At 31.9% G+C, this 22,359-nt stretch overlaps 2 protein-coding genes across 2 annotated transcripts; one reads left to right on the top strand and one right to left on the bottom strand.

Moving 5' to 3' along the window:
• Positions 1-902: 902 nt before the first annotated feature.
• Positions 903-2,883, bottom strand: LOC128158249 (uncharacterized). Its single transcript, XM_052821007.1, has 3 exons — positions 2,597-2,883; positions 1,717-1,807; positions 903-1,493 (listed from the first exon to the last, which is right to left on the bottom strand). The coding sequence occupies exons 1-3, from the start codon at positions 2,790-2,792 to the stop codon at positions 1,028-1,030; spliced, it is 753 nt and encodes a 250-aa protein (XP_052676967.1). The 5' UTR covers positions 2,793-2,883; the 3' UTR covers positions 903-1,027.
• Positions 2,884-13,346: 10,463 nt separating this feature from the next.
• LOC128158255 (complement C1q tumor necrosis factor-related protein 3-like) lies at positions 13,347-15,722 on the top strand. Its single transcript, XM_052821012.1, has 3 exons — positions 13,347-13,380; positions 13,487-13,643; positions 15,234-15,722. The coding sequence occupies exons 1-3, from the start codon at positions 13,378-13,380 to the stop codon at positions 15,629-15,631; spliced, it is 558 nt and encodes a 185-aa protein (XP_052676972.1). The 5' UTR covers positions 13,347-13,377; the 3' UTR covers positions 15,632-15,722.
• The last annotated feature ends 6,637 nt before the right edge of the window (positions 15,723-22,359 follow it).

Below are 22,359 nucleotides of genomic sequence, written 5' to 3'. Positions count from 1 at the left end.
TCAAGAAAATTGATATTATCCAACGCTCTATTTTTGATAACTACAATTAAGTCGGTTCTTTCGGTGCATAATTATTTTGTCAATTTTGAAAAAGTAATTTTTCTATCGGTGAAATCTGTTTTTATCAGTAAAATCTAAAGATTACAAATCTGAGTTTTAATATTTTTGCCTGTCACATAAATGATTCTTTCCCATTCTTTTTGCATGCTAAAGATACGTTTTGGATAACCCCCCCCCCCCCCCCCCCCCCCCCCCCACGTAGGTTTGTCATTTTCCGATTTTGATATCGTTTTTACAACGATAAAACTGTATACAGGGAAAATTCGCCCCGTTTTGTTTTCGCCTCTTTTGCCCTCGTTGCCAGTAGGCTCATACTAAAACACAACTGTGTCTGCATGGGAAAGTTCAACATGAGACGTTTGTTTTTATAATTATTCATCTTTGATTGTTGATTAGGCACGGACAATGACTTACTGTGAAACAGGTCACATTTGATTTGCCTGAGATGATACAGAGCTCAATTATATGTATGGGTCACAAAAAAGAAGGAAAAACCAGGACATTTTCTAAAGGATATTTAGATAAAATACTTTTCAATTCATTTTAAATCAAATACTAGTACATTTAGCATCTGTTTTCATAAGTTTTTAATGTTCTTAAGTTGAAGATACATGTAAGATGGATGTGGCAGAAACATTATTTGATTTCAAAAGTAATCATGGTTTCTAATACTAGTAAATCATCGAGTACTCGACTATCGCACGACTAAAGCCTCTGATTAATCGACTAAACCAAGCGAGTAGAATTGACATCCCTAAAAATAACATTGTTATTAATTTTCTGGACTTATACACGCTTTTGCAATTTCGTCTTTGATGACTATGGAACTCAAACAAAAGCAGTACATGACAATAGTTTAATATCTTTGAATGACAGAAACGTGTATAAATAAGATAATTTAGACATGATAACAAAACATCACAAAAAATGTATTGTGTATAACACGAACAATTCACAGACTGGTTGTTTATTTAGTACTCGTGTTAATGGATCTCACAGGGTTGGAGTGGGGCAACCAGATAGCCACCATCTTTGCGTCTCTTCTAACTTTATTGTAAACCTCGTCGTTGATTGGATCATTGGGTCTGTTTGAACGCCATTGTCGCCAAAGGTCTCTTCTTTTCCGCCTCGCTTTCATATTTGTCCGTTTTGAAAGAATACCCGTCCTTCGTTTTTGTCGTCTGCCCCTAGTGTCTTGAATATTGTTTCCTTGCACATGCGCATCGTCTGGTTCTCTGCAACACCGACAACACGTGAAAAGTCCACATCCACACAAGCCACGATAACCGCAACACCCAAAGAGTGAGCAACATCCATAGTAATCTACGCAACCACAAACGTCGCAACTTCCGCCATAGTCAAAGCAACCGCCACAGCAGCCCGGCGGATAGTCTTCATTGTTGATGGGACCCACGCTCCTTACTCGATTTCTCCTTAAAACAAAGTCCAGCAGAAATACAATTTTTTATTTATTTATAACGGAAATGCATAAATACGTGTTACCACAACATAAACATGCAATATTTTATTTTCTCACTCTCAAATAAATGCACCTCATTGATTTTATCAGTCAGAAAATTATAATTCTGTGTAAGCCTCAATTTATTTCTAGGGTAAAAAGACTTTTCCCACATTTAGTCAATATAATATACATACCAGCAACACTTTTTACAGCAGTAAACACATAGGGCCGATATTGCTGCAATAGCTACCAAAGAACCAACCGCTATCAGGAGCCAAAACCAAACTGAAAAAAAACAACACGACAACACATTAATATATCAATATTTCCCAATGCTTAATTCGCACAATCATATATAATGAAGGTATCGAAAATCCACGCGGTCTTTTACCCTCCTCATGCTTTACTATATCCAAAGACATGGGTTCAGTGCTTTCATTCGTTCAGGGTTCCACCGCGAGTATTATTGAGATGTCAATGTATGTTAACCTTTCTTTTCTGATAATCTCTTTGTATTAATCAGTATCGACTAGATAAGCTACAAAGGAGCTTTTCAGTTAAATGAGTGTCAAACCCGGCAACAAGTTGATTTGCCTTATTTATTTAGTGCGGTGGAAAACAACATCTAGATCTTATGTCTTGCAAATAAGGAATGAAACAAAACGGAGATTGACCATTGTATTTTCATAGACTCTTTACTAATAAAAGTATATTTTGTAAATTTGAATTGTAACACAATTTACGCACATTTGAAATTAACCGTTAATAAAAAAAACTAGAATTAAAGATAAATACCATCGTTAAGGGCCTGCGAAATTTAAAATTAAGTTGCCATTTAATAGGACTGTTGAAAACATAAAAACGCATTTGAATTCCAATATATAAAAACGATATTTTTATTCAACCTAACAAATAAATACATTATATCTTATTTTTAAAATGAGTGTGATTAAACATAGAAATGAAAACACCTATATTGTAATTGTATGTTGTATTTCTAAAGAAAATGTGATAAAAAATCAACTATCATTTAAAAAATGAAAATATACACATGCATTTTATAGTTTCACTCACCCTCGGGAATTTTTTCAGGACTACAGACTGTGTTTCCAAACCAAATATGAGAAGTTTTATTGCAATAAAAGTTTGGCCCACCGGACAGGACATAGCCCGGGTTGCAGGTAAACCGAACCTTGGGCTGGGAACCAGTATCATCTATGTTGGTCACCGGGTAACCATTGGGCACTGACGGGGGTATAGCGCAACTCATTAAGGGAAGACTCTTCGAAATGTCGGAAAATTTTCACTCCTAACTCTTATATACGCGCGAGGAAAAATAAAATTTTGGACAGAGATTTCGTCTGATGATTCAGGGCATTTCCTTTAGGTCAAAACCGATTGACGAATGCTTAATTAAAGGTTAACTTCTCGGATACTGATAAAAAAGCTAAGCTATTTAATCAGGACTTAAGGTTTGGTCCTTTGATTAGGATTTAATCAAAATGTTTTTCTAGATTGGCAAGAGTATGGGTTGTTTGTTTGACTTCTAGTTAAGAAATCATGGGTTTATCAATAGGTAACTTTGTTCAAATACCTACTGTATACTGAGTCAGTGCCTTAGGGTTTTGAGTCCATCGTGGTTAAATTGCAGTTATCATTTAAGAATTTAAGATTTGATCAATAAGAGTATTCGAGAACGCTATGTATTATGTAAACTTTTCGAGTATATATTTATAAGAAAAACAAAACTTTTTTTTTGCGTCATTTATTAGGACTATTATGGCAAAGTTTCGAAAAATTCATAATTGAAAAAAAGGCTTATCTAGCAAAGGAAAATTAAAACTGAATTGATAACGTAAACACCAAAAGGAATTTAAAAATGAAAAGCAGATTTTTTCCCATATTGAAACGTTTAGATTCCAACGCTTCAAAATCAAATCAAAATTATCCTATAAAACCAAATTCCAGGATAGTAACACATCAAAACCTGTATATTTTGAACAAAAACAAATACATGCATGACTTTGTACATTAAAAAAATGAATTAAAGAGTACCGTCTTTGATGTACCAAGGAATACACTCCGCATTTCCAGTCCATCGCGGATTCGTGCCACTGGTATCACAGGTGTAAGTCGGGTTGCCAGAGAGAGTATACCCGGGGTTACAGACGAAGGTGACGGTAGGAGGGGTACCACTGGCGGCGCCCGTGGGGTAGCCGTCAGGGATCGATGGTTGTCCAACACACGACATACCGGAGTCACGCCAAAGATTGGAACTAGAGACGTCTGTAGTCCAATACGAAGGGAGATAACATTTAATGTTTGTTGTGTACAGTTAGGCAACTTGGACAAATGCTGAATATAGTAAGTTCTAATTTTGAACTTCTTAAAAGTGCGATTCAATCTGAAGGGGTTACAACTATTTATAAGGAACAGTTAGATATTCTACCCAGAAGATACGATGAAGAAAGTGATTTCTGCTAAAGAATTCCTTTAAAAAATCATACAGGAGAAAAACTTCAGATTAGCATATCAAGAAACATCTAGTTTTTCAATTAAAGGAGGTAATAAGAAAAGATGTAAATTAAGTAATATCTACCTGGAATGTTCGTCGGTGAGTTTTGAAATGTAATGACAGATCTAGAGTAATTAGAGATGAGAAAAATAAGCATTAGTTTTAAACTTAATAAACTCAACAGTTATCTTTTCGACACGAATGGAATTAATTCTGCACGCGTAATAAACAATTCTATAAATTGGAGGGTTCGATAATTTTCCTCTAATTGTTCTGCATTAGAAACCAAATATCAAACACCACACCACTGTTGTATTTCTTCCTATAGTGAACTTTGGTAGAGAGAATGTAGAAATTACGTACATATCTAAAAATGTTTCAAATTATTTCAATTATCCGCTAACATCTGCATTATGGCCCTTCAAAATAGCTAACATGAAACGTTGTATAAATTTAAATGAGTTCCATTTTTTCATCCCCCCATATTAAACAGTGAATTTTATATTGCAATGTAAAGTTTTGATTCATCTTTATGTTCGTAGCAACTATGATATTACATATGCATGTGGTCAATGAATTAATTACTTTGAACATACAAATGCAAAGATATCTTGTCGTTGAGTTAAGATGTAATAGAGGGATGTATGCGTATCGGTTTTATTTACATTCAAGGTTTGTAGCAATGGCTTTTTTCACTATTATTTTAAAAGGGGCGTGGTTACAATTTTTGTAAAATTTTCTTTTTTTTCTTTTTATTGTTTACAATGCTTTAGTAACGCATTCATAATGATCAACTATAATTTGAGGGTCATTCGCAGAGTTATAAGCAAGATAAAGAGTTCACAACTATTTGTTATGCAAACAAGGCTCGTGCCATGTTTTTGTTACATTGTTTCAATATACTGGTAATTTTTTTTTCAAGCTAATATTTCTATCTGCTAATTTGTTTTAAACATTAACAAACGGTATCTAGCGTTTGTCACATTCATTTTTAGTCTAAAATTTTCTTTTTAACATTCAAAATGTAAACAAAAACATGACATGAGCTTTGATACAAAACAAAGAATTACAAGCTCTTCTCACTTATTAATGTACAACTGACACTCAACTTTTGGTTGACTATTATATAAATATAGCATGTTTGGGAGGGTAAGAGTTAATATTGACAGATCGAGAAAACCATTGTCAGCCGACGCGAAGCTCTTACCCTCCTAAACAGGCACTATTTATTCTATTATACTGAATGTCTTAATTTTAAAGAAAACTTTACTGATTTTATATAGGAAATCAATGACGTGAATTATATGGCGAACCGTACGCGCATAATTTACGAGCATGGAACAACTCGTTGTGTTACCCGTTGCCAAGTGTATTGCTAACGCTGAGGGTAAAAGAACGGATTATTTTACTGCGTCTAAACCAATCAGATTTCAGTATTTTACATGAAAGTATAATAATAGTGTCTGTCACATTTAATTTAGGCTAGTTTGGGGCAGAAACAAGCAAGTTAAAAAAGGTTTTATTCTTATCCTCAAATGTACAAGATGGCCGCACATCCAATAACCTGGGATTTTCTTTTCAACATTCAAAATATAAACAAAAACATGACTTGAGCTTTGTTTACGTAACAAAGAATTGAGAGAGCTGTTTCTTGCTTATAACTCAACAACAGACACATGGTTTTTAATTGTTAAAAATTAGAAGCATTTTAATCATTAACAAGAGGCCCATGGGCCACATCGTTCAACTGAGTAACAATATTCATAATAAAATCAGATTTATGGAAGCATAAACAAAATATCTGACAATGTAGTAGAATAGGTCCTGTATAAAGAGAATTTCAATTTTTTTTTCTTCAGATATTCTCATGTAAAACATTGAGCGCCTTTTGTAACAGCGTGCTTTCATCTGATCATTGCAGTTCTTAAGAAGACATTACACTTTTTTTCTTTAAAAGTAAATTGCTTTCGTTTGTGATATCTTCCGGACTTAAAGATGGCGACATTGCTAAAAAAAAACCCAGAGTAACGGGTTATGTAAATTTTTTCTACAATGATCGCTATCTTCATAACCTGAATGAATCATGAAAGAAAAAAAAATATTGTTTATATCAATATCTTTCTTTTATCAAATTCATGAATTGATTGTACAAAGTAAGTAAAATTAACTAAATTATTGTTATTTTATATCAGTACGTTAGGTAAAAGAAACAGCCAAATCGTCTCCTATGGGAGTTTGAGCCTGACATCATCATGGTTATTTCGTGCAGTCCGTGATTTTTCTTAGGTCGCTGTATGTCTCGACCAATCGATAAACGGGGTATGTAGATTTCAGCCCTGTCAGTTTTTGTCAGCTTCAGTAACCGTAGGTTTCGAGCAATTGATAAATGGGGCGTGTAGAGTTCAGGCTGGCTATGTCTATCGCAATCAATGAATTAACTATAAGTTTCCGTAAGAAATTGGGGAATCAAAACCAGTAGATGTAAATATATAAAATAATATAATTTATTATAACAAAATTTGAAACCCTATTGTGGCCCCACCTTACTCCGGGGATCATGATTTGAACAATCTCGAACATAATCAACCTGAGGATGCTTCCAAACAATTGACAGCTTTTCTTGCCAATTGATTTTTTAGAAGAAGATTTTTAAAGATTTTTCTCTATATACTCCTATGTTTAAATTTAACCCCTTATTGTGGCCCCACCATACCTCCGGGAACAGGATTTAAACAAATTTGAATCTACTCTATCTCAGGATGCTACCACATAAGTTTCAGCATTTGTGGCCGAACGGTTTTGAGAAGATTTTTGAAAGATAACAACATTTTCAAAAATAATTCTTAATAATCTCCCTTTAAGTGAAGTCGTGGTTCCCCATTTTAACAAACGTGCATCCCATTCACCTAAGAATGCTTCATGCTAAATTTGATTGAAATCGACTCATTTGTTCGGAAGAAGTCGGAAATGTAAAACGTTTACAGACAGACGGACAGATGGGCGTCGGACAAAATGTGATCAGAAAAGTCAATTTGAACTTTCAGTTCAGGTGAGCTAAAAACAGGAAAATCAATTTTGACCAAAATAGACACCATGCCCCTTTAAGGCTATTCCGGTCATTAGTGTTAAGAATGGACACATAGGGAAGTTGTTCAGTTATGTTTTAATTGTAAATCATTTTCATTTTCTATAAAAGTAAACATAAACAAAGGAATATATAATTACAGATTCGTTTAGGTGGCAGGGGACAGTTTTTTTGATACAATTTATTGTAGCCAAGGGATGCATGTCTTTGGAACTCTGTAACTAGAATTTCCTCAGTTCCCATTCAGCACAAATACCTTTAATTCACTCTTTATAACGCCAATCACCAATTTCTGAAGAAAATTACTAATCAAAACCTGTAAAATTCTCTACATACTGGTTTTTATGAGATTTTGACCCTTTCATATTTTGCTAATTTTTCATGATTTTTCAGCTTTTTAGACCTCCCCAAGCTAATTCCCTGCAGAGGGTTGACCTTCCGTACCGCGTGCATGTTGCACTATCACATGTCACAAACTTACCGGTGTATAGTTTACAATGTCCATCCATCTTCTTTTCGTGTTATTTTACCTCCCGTCTGTAACTTGCAATTTTACTGTGTAAAGGCAGCACAACAGTCTTCGGGTTTCGCATTTTACTTCTGATTCTCATGTACCTAACATAAGGGGCCTACATATTGCATATCAATTTCAACAAGAGACACCCCTCTAACTAATGATAATCATTAAAAATCATTTCATGAAGTTTAGCAACACTCATAAGCCTTCAAGTACAGCAACTCTCAATTTTACAAAAATATTGACGGGTACTTTATTCGAAACTGTCCCTTGCTACCTTTAATGATCCAAAAAACTTTATGAAACAATCCTTTTATTGCCAATTTATCACAGAAGAAATAAGGCGCAATACATATAATCTTCATTTCAAATATTGAACTAAAATAAAAAAGTGGGTTTTTTTGTGTATTCCATGAATGTAAACTGTAATTAAAGCGAGAAGTTTCTGTCAATCCTTTTCTTTATAATGATATCATGGATAATCAATGAGATTGTCTTGTGTTGGGACAATGAACGATTGTTTGGTAGTAGACAAAATAAAATAAAGAAAAAAAGCCAGCAAAAAACAACACCCCCCCCCCTCAAAATAAACAAAAAAAAAAACAATTGAAAATAAAATAACAAAAAACAACATACGTATAGTAACATATCTATACATCCTCCTTGAAAAGTTATTTATACAGGAATAATATACAGGAATATATGCCTTTCTTTGAGCTATCACGAACGTCTACATGTAGTTCAATCAAATACCTTGTCTGCTGAACACAGAAAGAGCTCAAAGAGTGTGTGGTTGAACAAGACCAAAAAAAAAATCAAAGTACTGAAATACTGAAAGCCGGGCTCTTTTGGTGTGTCTCTATGCATATTGTGTAGTGAAGCCTGAAATCTCTCTCTCTCTCTCTCTCTCTCTCTCTCTCTCTCTCTCTCTCTCTCTCTCATGCTTTTTATGCATGCAAAGCATCAGAGAGCGACCAAATTTTGTAAGCGGCTATAAACAAAAATATAGTATAAAAAGTTCAACAGTTGCTGCCTTAAATTTTGCAATAAGCCTTATATATTCAATCCCCATTTCTTCAACGCGCAGCAAAGTAGTTCATGGAAATTCATGCGCATTGTATGTGTTCAAAATGCATAGTTTTGTTTTTAAAACACGTTATTAATAAGAAAATTTAAAAAGACAGACAATTCTCTCGAAATTAAAAAAGAAAAGAAACAAAATGCCAACACTTTTGACAAAACGTGGTTCCTTGTGTAACTTGTTGGTATAGGGGAAGCTTTTTAGTTACTTTTACGCTGTTTGGTTTTTTGTTTACTTTTGAAGTTGTGCTATTTATAGTAACATTGGCGATTTGCTGCCTACAGCCAGGACTCTGCTTTCAGCAGAGCCCGGCTAAAAATGAAAACGTTATGTTAAAAAATAGCAAAATTAAAAATAATTAAATAATAAAAAAGTAAAGTGAAATCAATGTAATTTTTAAAAACCTAATGAAAACAACTCTGTCAATATCTGTTAGTGGATTTTTTTAATATAATTAACAATTTAATATTTTCAAATAATCATATAGTTTAGATTTAAACATTTGTTTTTGCGGCCGTCTTTTAACGCTTGCTTAGATTTTGCTTTCTTGTACATGTAAGTACACGCGATGTGGTTTGTGTATGGCATGAGTATTAGTCAAAATTGTCAAAATATGTTAACATCCTATCTTTGATAATCTATTTGCATTTAACCTAGCAGGCGTTCTTTAACTATATGTTCTTACCCGTATGGAAAAGATAAAGTAAAAGTAATTAACAATTAAAAAAATAGCATATCTAAAATAAATCATTACGTTTTACCTTTCATTAATCGGTTTTAGTCATTTTATTATGATTTAGTTATAATAAAACTTACGATTGGGAGCTGGTGCAACTTCTAAGTGTAAACTCATTAAATTAGCACCTGCAACAGATAAAAAATAATTTGAAAAAATCTACACAAAAAACATTTAACATCAATATTCAAGATTATTTTGAATGTTCAGTATTCTTTTAGAATAACCAAAATTCTCTCGTACATTCTTTTAAAAAATAGTAATAGTAAAAGTGAAGATAGATAACTTAGTAATTTTTGTACATAGTAGTATATAAGATAAAAGGAAACCAAAGTATTCACTCTCTTGTCCCTAATGAATCAATGGTAATGAAAGACACTTAATTAACATTAACCCTCTCTTCAGATTTTTTTCTACGATTACATAGTGTTTTCAAACATGTGTTTTAAGATATAAGATATCTTGATTCAATAACAGTTAGGCCACCGGACAAGATGAAGCCCGAATTGCAAGTTAAGCAAGTAAAGCAAACTAGGTCAGGGGAGTATTGTCGGAAGCAAACAGGATTCACACGTTACTCTTTAATGCACGTGAGAGAAAAAAAAATTTGACTACTGATTCAGAACATTCCCATTTGGTTGAGGTCCAACTAGTCTGATACTGATAAAACTATGCATTTAAATCAGTGAAGACGTTTTGATCTGGCCCATGATTTCGATTTCAGTTTAATCAAAATATTTTCCATTGGCAATGGTTCCAATTGTTTATTTAATTTCTGCTAAAAAAGAATAAGCTTTGTTTAAATAGTTACTTAGTGACTGCAATACGGTTTTTAGCCGATCGTAGTTAAAATGGAGGTACCATTAAGAATTAGATAATAAATTTGTAAGAGAAACTAAAATTGTTTTGTCTTTGTTGTAAAAACCTCGAATTTATATTTAAAAGAAAAACTAAAGACCGAATAGTGTTATTGCATATTGTTTTATATTAAAATCTCAAAATCTCCTAAAACTATGAAAGAGCTTTTATCAAATAAGGTTTTTTTTATGAATAGGGAAATTGAAATAGAAATTTTATCTTACACACTGAATGAATTCAACATTAGAAATAAATAAGAAAGTCTTAAGCTTTTTTTTCATAATTTAAAGTTCAAATTCAAAACGCTTCAAAATTAAAAATTTTGAAACAGTATATGCTTCATAAAACCAAATGGCGAAGACGCAAAACATCAATGCGTGTATATTGTAAATATAAATGTATAAACAAAAAAACCCCTTCAAAATAAACCATGCATTTAATTTACCTATGCCGTTTTTGATGAACATAGTAATACACTCCGCATTTCCTGTCCAATGCTGAGTCTTTCCGCGAGACCTTCCCCGCACATCTGCAGTTTATGTCAAAAATTGTTCAAAATATTTTTGAACATGTTTCTACTTCTTGTGATGGAACCTATTTATTTGGAGAAGCCTGGTGGCAAACTGTTATAGAAAATTTCGACATTAACTTATCTGCTGACCTATGTGGACTTAGTAATAACGACCTCTATTTGTTTCTTTTAGGCGCAAGGTCACTCCCAGGCCTTTCATTTATAGATTTTTCTTATAGTTTGCACCTTCTTAATTTCCGCCTTATTAGGGATGCAGCAGCATGTTATTATAGAATGTCACGTGTAACATCCTGTCCATACACTTAAATGTCACAGGATTACAGTGTCATATAAATAAGAATACTTTATATTTTGGTATTGCCTTGTAGAGTGTGTACACCTGTTAACTTTTTGGTAATTACGTATTATATGTACTGGATCTTTGCATCATAATAGACCTATATTATCTCGTTTTCTTCTACAATTGTCTATATGTTTGTATTCTTGTAAAAATGTTATGATAATCTCCTCTGGGAGGTAATGAAGAAAGAAAGAAAGAAAATAAACCATGCATTTAATTTACCTATGCCGTCTTTGATGAACATAAAGTAATACACTCCGCATTTCCTGTCCAATGCGGAGTCTTTCCACTAGTATCACAGGTGTATGTCGGGTTGCCAGAGGAAGTATACCCGGGGTTACAGACGAGGATAACAGTAGGAGGGGTACCACTGGCGGCGCCCGTGGGGTAGCCGTCAGGGATCGATTGTTGTCCAACACACGACATTTCGGAGTCACGCCAAAGATTGATGCGATAATTAATACCAATGGAAATAACATTGAAAATTTGCTGTGAACAGTTACTCAACTTGTAATAGATATATGCTGAATATAGAGACCTCTAGCTCCAAATTTCTTGAGAAAACGACACACTGTAGTAAAACCAGAGATTTCAAGCAAAAAACTTCAACGTTTCAATTTAGAAGGGGGGGGGGGGTAAAAGAAAAAAATATAACTAAGGTCTACATGAAAAGTAATTTTTAAAAACTAAAAGTTTTTTGGTGCAGTAATCTAAAACTGACAAATAAGAATTTTCTTTTCTTCACTGAAAGAAATTTAGTGTGCATGTTTAATGACAATAAGAACTGATAATAAAAGTGATTATTGTGACAGTCTACTGTTTGTGCTATGTTTATGAGAGAATTCGATATTTACAATTTTTTATTTATTTAATGTTAATATACCAAAGATAGAAAAACCTGTCTGTAATGTTTTTACTAGGTAAAACACGTAACGTGTGTTAAATTCAATATGGTTACAGTATCAGACATCTTATCACAACAATACCCCCAACATAACTGAACAGCGGTCATAATAACCTTAACATTATCTACCTGTTATTGACTATTAGTATATCTTAACAGAGAATAAAAAATCCTTAAACTTAATTCTTCTATATTTTCATAACATCATTGATAATTTAAATTATTATCTGTAGTCAGTATGGAATTTCGTACTTACAAATATCGGAACTCATTAAGAAAATGTATTCCTTCATTTTGTTTTGCAATCATATATACAATGATTGTTTTTTAACATTGACATTATTGCACGGTTTTTCACTATTAAACTACATTTTCCAAGGAATGGTAATTTTATTAATTGCTCTTGTTATAGTAAGGAATACGTTACGGGCATTGATGAAGTTTTCCAGTCAAATTTATCTTTTGTGTTATAAAATATGATAAGTCATTGCTAATATTGTTGACGTATATGGCAGGCGTATAATTGAGTATTAAGGAGTAGATACACCCTCTGTCCATTAACCACCCCCTCCCCTCCGAGAAAATAACTATAACTGGTCATAGTAAAACATGAGATTAAAGCACGCTCGGCAACAACAAATACTTTACATGTAATTTGATTTTTTTTTGTAAACATTTTGTCTTATGACAGACCTTTCTAAAAGTTAACCTAATGAACAACAGCTTATTTTTCATATCCGCATTAAATTGAAAATATTAATTTTCTAGCAGTAAATTTCCTTTTTATTTCGAAAGAAACCTACTCAAATTATGGTTTCAAAATTCAATATAATCTGATCATTTCCGTTAATTTCTACAACGATTATCTGTTTCAAAAAGTTTTAAGAAGGTTAATTAAGTCTAAAAAAGATATGACTATCAATATTACTTTAAAATTTAAAATGTTTAACAAACAATAATTTTCATATACCGATCAACCGATCTTATATTTCCCTTATTTGCACAAACTTCAAGGTGATTTTTTTTGTTTTGCTAATTTTGAGTAATGCATCATTTACTGCTACTGAAGCTCGCTCTATCAGCATTAGCTTTCTGAAAAACATCAAACCCAATATCTCAAAAAATATTTTTATCTTGCGTGCACAACATGTTTAGGAAATGTGATATTGATGTTTTGTTTTTCATTTTAATGACATATTTAGAAGGAACCATGTATATAAGTTAGAGAGATATACTGCACATTGCAACTTGTTGGTGTGCTTTTGAATTTGCAATCTGTTCAGAAAAATGGTAAGTTGAAAAAAAATTTGTGTAATTTTTTAAGGGGTGAACTTTAACAAATCAAATTTGAAATTGTATATAAAATAGTGTGTATAGTATATAATGATATTCTCAGGGACTGAGGACATGTGTGGTTGTCGGCCTTACTCTTCTCTATATGACTTTAGCTGAGAACAACGACAACAGTTCGTTTGTAAAAAGACTAAGGAGCTACAAAAACACTTGTCGGGAAATAGGATGGGAACCAACCTGTGAAAGAAGGACCCGGAATAGTAATGATAAGCTATAAATATCGTTTGTATCTCTAATGCTTTAAACTTAGGTTGTTAAATATTTATTAATTTTAAGGTCTTCTCAAATCGATTTTTCATTTCTTTTCTGTTTGTTTCCTTTTGAAAGGAGAATTTAGGTTTTTCGCATAAAATTTGGATTTTATTAATTATTTAGATTTTCATTTTTAATTTTTATCTTTTCAAACTGGGATTAAATATCGTTGAAATAGGATATTTGTAAACGTATCAGCTTGAAAACATAAATAATGAAGGGATCTGATGCAAATTATATATTTTATTGCTTACGTTCAAAATAAAGGGGAGGAGATTGGACCGCCTAATTTTATCAAATATTTGTGTTTTGTCTTACATTCTTTTATCAATTAAAAAATCTGTTAGCCAACTAAATCTACCCCTCCAACTTTATATCTTGATATAGTATTGTCATGATTTTTCTAAACTACACTAGCATTTTTTTATTCCTGAATGTAACATGTGTTAGCATTTTGAAATCGTATTTCACTAAATATATAATTTTTTAGGAGAATGATTTTTTTTTATCGAAAGGTAAAGCAAAAGATAGACTAATGAACTATTTATAAAAAGGAAGTAAAAAGCACTCATCAAATAAAACACTAAACGATTTGAAAACAATTCAAAAATCGAAACATGTGCATAATAATGCACCATTTATCTCGGAAATCATTTTGAAAAGTCATGATCTTATGACAGTTTCGGCTTGATTTTGTGATCGATGCGCCCTCAGGCCGTACTGTTTGATAAAAGTTCTTGTAATAATTTCATTCAATTTACTCTGACTATTTACAATTCTGTTATTCGCTCTGCATATTTAAAGAACAGATAAATAGGTGTTTATTTTTAATCAAATGTCTTGGTTGTTTTTATAAGGAGCAAGTCGAATGATAATGTTTTTGTCCGAGCATTTTGACATTAGGTAGATAGTCAAGTTTTCATTTGTGCTTAGTTATCCATTTGTATTCATATGTTTAAGGGACATAGTCGCGATTTTTTTTTTCAAGTTTTTTTTTGCTCTATTTTGATGAATATAATGCGTAAGTGAGCTATTTAAATGATCAACTAAATGTCGAGTTTTAAGCGAGATATAGAGCTGACAAGTCTTTGTTATATAAATAATGCTCGAAACACATCTACATTGCTGAATAGAAAACACCATACTCTAAACAAAATAAGTAGTGAAGCGTTAAAAACTGTAAAATTATGTCTGTTATAAACTTACAGGCAAATTTTTCATAGGAAACAAAGTTTTTACCAGTAAATACAACCTATGTAAACATAAACATTGCATGAGCTTTGTTTACGTTACTATGAAATAAAGGCTCTGTATCTCACTTTGAAATTAAAAAACCGAATTGCTTAAACAAGCATAGAAAACATTAAAAATTGAAAAGTAAAATTTGGGGAAATAATTGTGACCTTGTCCTTTTAATGAAAACGAATTTATTATGCAGAGACGATATTAATTATATTATATGTTGATTAACACTATTTTTCCAAAGTTTTTGTTTTATTAAAAAACAAGCCTTTCATTTAATATTTCTTGTATTTAAGGCAACAGTGTTGCCTTCCATGTTTATCTGAAGAAATCTATTTCAAGTATTCAAAAGAATCAGATAATCAAGTATGATCACGTAATCACAAACATTGGCGAAGGGTATGACACAAACACGGGAAAATTCACGGCTCCAGTGGATGGAGTGTATTCCTTTACTTGGACCTATATGACAAGGAAAGGAGCAAAGGTGTTTATTGGCGGATTTGTTGATGGCAAGCAAATTGTCTGGTCGGGCATGTTTGAACAGTCTGCAACTTGGGCAAGTACTACTGGAAACCTTGTAATAAGAATGAAGAAGGGAAGTCAATTTTGGACACCTAATAGTGAGAGTCATGTAGACTACATACACAACTACCATACTTACTTGAGCGGATTCAAAATATCTGACAAATGATTTCACTTTCTAATTGTGAACATTGCTTTGTTAGAAATATAATCAAATTTTGAAGACTGTCTTCAATAAAAATTCCGTTCATATGTGTTTATATCGTGTTTGTTTTGTTTTGGGTTTTTTTATAAGGGTTTAAGAGTAGTTACTTAAACAATAAAATGCTTTCTTTGGTGATTCATTCGGGATATGAAGGTAGCGACATTGCAGAAAAAATACATAACCCGCGTTAGCGGGCTATGTAATTTTTATCTGTAATGACCGCTACCTTCATAACCCGCATGAATCATCAAAGAAAGCATTTTATTGTTTATATCAACATCTCTCTTTAACAAATCAATAATTTGATTATGAAAAGTAAGTAAAATTCACTAAATTACTGTTAATGTACGTAAGTAGGTTAGCTAAAATGAACAGCCTAAACGTCTCCTGTGAGACTTTGAGTCTGGCATCATCATGATTAGTTCGTGCAGTCCGTGATATTTTGTAGGTCGCTGTAGGTTTAGACCAATCGATAAACAGGGCGTGCCAATTTCAGACCTGTCAATTTCTACTCAAGTTTCAGCCGCTGTAGATTTCAACCAATCGATGAACGGGGCATGTAGATTTCAGTCTGGTTGTTTCTATAGAGCTATGCATTAACTATAATTTTTAGTAAGAAATAGAGGGAATAATACTTTGTAGATGTAAATATTGCAATATATTTGTAAGACAATTCTTTGTTTCAATTTTCCTACCTTTTGAAAATCAGACTTAAAATATCACTATATTTTAGTGTCATAGTTAGCATGGGACCAAACAGCAAGATATTTCTACTAAAAAGCTACAAAAACGATCGTCGGGAAATGGGATGGGAACCAATTTGTGATAAAAAAAAAAAACAACAAACAAACCCAGGAACAGTAAAATTTATGTTAATTTTTTTTTTGCCTCTTTAATATTTATTTAAAATTATAGTTAGTTCACTAAGATTCATATACTTTTTAAAAAAAGATTTTTGTAAGTTTCTATTCATGTTTTCTCGAAATTCGGAACTCGACGACAATCATGCGTAATAACTTCTAACTACTTAAAACTTCTTTTAAAAGATGCAGCGAATGGGTTACCGTTCCTAACTAATTTGGCACGAAGCAAAGTTTTCCAAAGTGGATTTCCTTCAACTTTTTAAAAATATCCTGTAGAGATGGAAAGTTCTGCGTTACTATGCCCTTGCTCAAATTTTGCATGAGAAATTATAGTAAACTTTCTGTGTACGAATAGTCAACTAGTATATGGGTTAAGATGATGTCTTGCATAAAACACAAAATAGTTTCCGATAAAGAGAGGACGTTAACATCGTTGCAGATAACTTGCCTACATTTCTTACGCCCTCCTAAAAATGTTTTTATGTTATTCGGTGCAACGTATCATTTTCTTAATGAAACTTGATTTGGGATCAGAATGCCATAAGAATTTTAAACATTTGATAACCAATAATTCCAAAGAATTAACATTTGAATTGCATGCATAATCTTAAATATGATTCACATATAGCGTTATTTGTTACATCAAAATGTTCCTTTGCAAATAATTTTATTCAATCTTTTATGATCTGAAAATTCAAAAATTTAGTTCGGACATCATAAGTCGTGCTACCCTTTTGATGAATTTTTGGAAACACGATAAGTCAGTGTTATATACGATATACAATGCCATGCATTTACCGTCGCTATTCAATCTTCACCAATCTCTCCCGCTGATAAAAGAGTTTTTCTTTTGATCAAATATTGTAGAACAGAAAAAACAAATGATTGATTAACTTTACGTTAATTTATGTACGAGGAAATAACAACATATCAGCAATATAAAGTAACAAGTTAGAAGCGCACATAAAAATCTGTCTACAACAAGGCTTTCCTCATACATAGTGACACTGGTCCATTAATTAAAGCGAGAAGTTTCTGTCAATCCTTATCTAAAAAATGACATCATAGATAATCAATTCGATTTTTTTGTGACGATGTTGTGTTTGGTAGTAGATAAAATAAAATAAAATAAAGGAAAGAACCAGCAACCACCCCCCCCCCCCGAAAAAACCCAAACAAAGACCAAAAACAAAACGACCTTAAACAATATACGTATAGTAAAATATATGTACATATTTTTTTCACCTTTGGAATAGTTATTTATACAGGAATATACAAAATAGAATTGCTAATAATAAGGACTTTCGTGAGAAATACTAAGAACTTTGCAATGGTTCTGCAAAATAACCACGGGAAAAGCAATATCCAGAACACGTGCAGCCACCATGGTCACATCACACCCACTGGAAAGTCTTCCATTTTGGTTGGTCCTATGTTTTGCACTCTATTTTTCCTGAAATACATAATGAGTTTTCCACTGAACTTGACATACTTATACATGGAAGATCATGTGTGTAAGTAACCTATAAGCACTGTTTATATTTTCTAGAACACTGTAATAGTTTCGGATTAAGATGCTGTTTTGTTTAATTCATTGTTTAATGTTCTCTTTTAATAATTTTTCGATTCTTTCAAATGATAGGTTTATTAAAAAAAACAAAAAAACTTTAAAAGAAATGTGAATCTTAATTTGGAAAAGTCTGTGGACTTCGTAGAGCACGGAAACTAAAAATAAACATGAGCGGGTTGTTTAATTTTCTTGAATAATGAGCGTATGTTTTACAAACCTATAACACTTTTTAAAGCAGCAAACACATAAAACTGATATTACGGCTATGGTCACCAAAGAACCAACTGCTATCGGAATCCAAAACCAAACTAAAAATAAATTTAAAACAAATTATTCCATATTACCTATTTTATACATAATAAGGGTTTAGAAATTTCCTGTTGTTTTTATTATCGTCATGCATGAAAATAGCATATCACTCAGTCCACAGTTCCGAATAAATATTTTTTTTCAAAATGCTATGGCGTCCTTTATCTTCGCCATTTTTCATTATATTCAAATTCAACACCGGCCGCTAGAAGGGTTATTTAATATGTTTGAATGTTAAAAGTAGCTGTGCGTTTTCATGGGGCTATTACAAATGTCTGCATGTAGTTCAATCAAATACTTTGTCTGCTAAACACAGAAATAGCTAAAAAAGAGTGTGGTTGAACAAGACCAAAGTATGAAAATGTTATCTTAAAAAATAATAAGATTAAAATTAATTTATTTAATGAATAAGTAAAGTGAAATCAATCTAATTTTCAAAAGCTGATGAAATCCACTTAGTCCATGTCTGTAAGTGGATTTTTTTTTTGTAATTAACAACTTGATATTTTCAAATAATCATATTGTTCAGAATTCAACAAAGTTTTTCCCGCCGTCTTTTGACGCTTGTGTCAATTTTGTTTTCTTGTACATGTATGTATAAACATTGTGGTTTCTATATGGCATGAACATTTTTCAACTGTCAAAATATGTTAACATCCTATCTTTGATTATCTTTTTGCATTATGTTTAACCTAGCAGATGTTCATTTACTATATGCTCTTACCAGTATGGAAAATATCATGTAAAAGTAATTAAAAATTTAAAAACTAGCATAACAAAAATGAATTATTACATTTTCAATTTATCTATCGGCTTTAGTCTTTGTATTATAGGTTAGTTTGTAGTCCAATATTACCCACTTTAAAAAAAACTTGCGTCGCGGAGCTGGTGCAATTTCTGATTGAATAATTGCATTAACACCTGAAACAGATACAAACTAAATTTGAAGACATGTAAAATCAATATTCAAGATTACTTTAAGGTAGGCCAAAACAGATAAGCTAAATTTTTCCTTTAATTCATTTTTCCTGAATTTTTTATTTTTAATATTTAATTTAATATTTTCTTCTTTGGAATGAAATCTTTAAATACATAAAATTTGAAAAAATTCTGACCTCATAATTTTTGCCCACATCGCCCCAAACTGCCATTGGAATTTCCTTTCCGTGGAGTGTACAATGAAATTGTCATTGTTATAGTTTTCTATGCCATTAAGTTATTTTTCAAGATACTACAATAGTTGTGCTGCTATATAAACAGGATACCTTCTTGTTACTTACAGATACTGAAATAAATTCTTACAGGTAACTTAAGATAATTTATCATGCAATATAATGTAAAACTAGCTCTTATGAATACTCTTATGAATAGCTCTTATGAATACTCTTTGAAGACGAAAATACTGATGAATAGCTCTTATGAATACTCTTTGAAGACGAAAATTTGCAGTACTTAACGGTATCTAAAACGAGAATGTATAATTCAAATTTAAATAAAAATTTAACAGTATGATTTCCATGAACCTGTAATTTAAATATAATAAAATAAAGAAAATTTAACCAATGGTTTTAGATTAATTAAGGTTAAAGTATGTTTGACGGAGGTATAAATTGATAAAAATCCTAGATGACGTCATCATATTTGACCTTTGACATGTTGATATGCCCTTGAAATTTGTTTGACATAAAGCCTAAACACTGGTGGTGGTTGTTTTCAAATTTGAGGTCTTTACTTTGATAAGAACACAAGTTACGCATGATATAAGGCTAAATTGTACAAAAATCATTTAAACACCATCCAAATGTTTGTTCCAAAATTGTCGAAATACGTTGTATCTCAATTTTTTGGGCCTTGAGTAATTGATTGGTATGATTTCTATTTTTTTCTTAAGATAATGGACTGAAATTAATTTTTACATAATATTAAGTCATTATTTTGTGTATTAAAGAAAAAAAATTCAGGGGTGTTTCGTACTACCTTAAATGATCAGTATTCTGATATAGTATTAAGATTAACTAAAATTCTTTCGAACATTCTTTTCAAAAATAGTAATAGTTTAAGTGAAGTAGATACGATATAAGGTAGAGAAAAAGAATTCACTGTCTTGTCCTTTATGAATCAATGGTTATGAAAGACACTTAATTGCCATTAAAACCTCACAAAAGATTTTTTTCTAAGAATACATAGTATTTTAAACATTTGCTTTAAGATATACGATATTCTAATTCAATAACAGTTACAAGTAGGTCACCGGACAAGATGAAGACAGAATTGCAAGTAAAGCAAACTGATGGCTTGGAATCATTCTTTGTTCCTCACATGATACCCCTTTACATGTAACATTGGCGGAGGTATGTCAAAACTAAGTCAAGGGAGTATCGTCGGAAATAAACAAGATGCACACGTTACTCTCAAATGCACGTGAAGGAAAAAAAATCGACATCCTATTCAGAACATTCCCATTTGGCTGAGGTCCACCTAGTCTGATACTTATAAAACCATGCATTTAAATCAGTTAAGACGTTTTGATCTTGCCCATGATTTCGATTTCAGTTTCATCAAAATATATTCAGAATGGCAATGGTTCCAATTTCTACTAAAAAAAATCAGCTTTGTTTAAATAGCTACTTAGTGACAGGAAAACTGTCTTTAGCCGATCGTAGTAAAAATGGCAATCTGATTAAAATTAGATGTTAGATCCGCTCGCTTACTCGCTACTTTAATTAGATTGTAAAAATTGAGGTATCATTTAAGAATTTGAGAATAAATTTGTAAGAGAATCTATGATTGTTTTGTCTTTGTTGTTAAAACCTCTAATTCATATTTTATAGAAAAACTAAAGACCGAATAGTGTTATTGCATACCGTTATATATTAAATCTCAAAGTCTTCTAAAACTATGAAAGAGTTTTTATCAAAATAAGTTTTTTTTATGAATAGGGATACTGGAATAGAAATGTTTCTCTTAGACACTGAATGAATTCAATATTAGAAAAAAAATATGGAAGTCTTAATCTTTTTTCCCATTAATTTTAGTTCAAATTCAAAACGCTTAAAAATAAAAAAAATTCAAACAGTATATGTTTCATAACCTTTGATGAACATAGTTATACACTCCGCATTTCCTGTCAAATGCGGACTCTTTCGACTGAAATCACAGGTGTAAGTCGGGCTGCCAGAGAGAGTATACCCGGGGTTACAGACGAGGATCACAGTAGGAGGGGTACCACTGGCGGCGCCCGTTGGGTAGTCGTCAGGGATCGATGGTTGTCCAACACACGACATTCCGGAGTCACGCCAAAGATTGGTGTGATAATTAATACGAATGGAGATAACATTGAACATTTGCTGTGAACAGTTAATCAATTTGCATTAGATAAATGCTGAATATAGAGACTTCTAGCTATACATTTCTTGAGAAAACGACATACTGTAGTAAAACCAGAGATTTCAAGCAAAACACTTCAACGTTTCAATTTAAAGGGTGGTTACAGAAAAAATATATATATGGTCTACATGAAAAGTAATTTTTAAAAACTTAAGGTTTTTTGGTGCAGTAATCTAAAACTGACAAATTAGAGTTTTCTTTTCTTCACTAAATTAAATTTAGTCTGCATGTTTAATGACAATACGAACTGATAATAAAAGTGATTATTGTGACAGTCTACTGTTTGTGTTATCTTTATGAAAGAATTCGATATTTACAACTCTTTATCTATTTACTGTTAACATACCAAAGATAGAAAACCTGTCTGTAATGTTTTTACTAGGTAAAACACGTAACGTGTGTTAAATTCAATATCGTTACAGTATCGGACATCTTATAATAACAATACCGCCAACATAACTGAACAGCGGACATCATATAATAACCGCAGATAAATTAACTTTATCTACCTGTTATTAACTATTAGTATATCTTAACAGAGAATTTAAAATCCATGCATTGTG

Source organism: Crassostrea angulata, chromosome 8 (assembly GCF_025612915.1).
Source record: "Crassostrea angulata isolate pt1a10 chromosome 8, ASM2561291v2, whole genome shotgun sequence".
NCBI lineage: Eukaryota > Metazoa > Mollusca > Bivalvia > Ostreida > Ostreidae > Magallana > Magallana angulata.
Note: the sequence above shows the minus strand (reverse complement) of the source record. Positions and strands in the feature narration are given on the sequence as shown.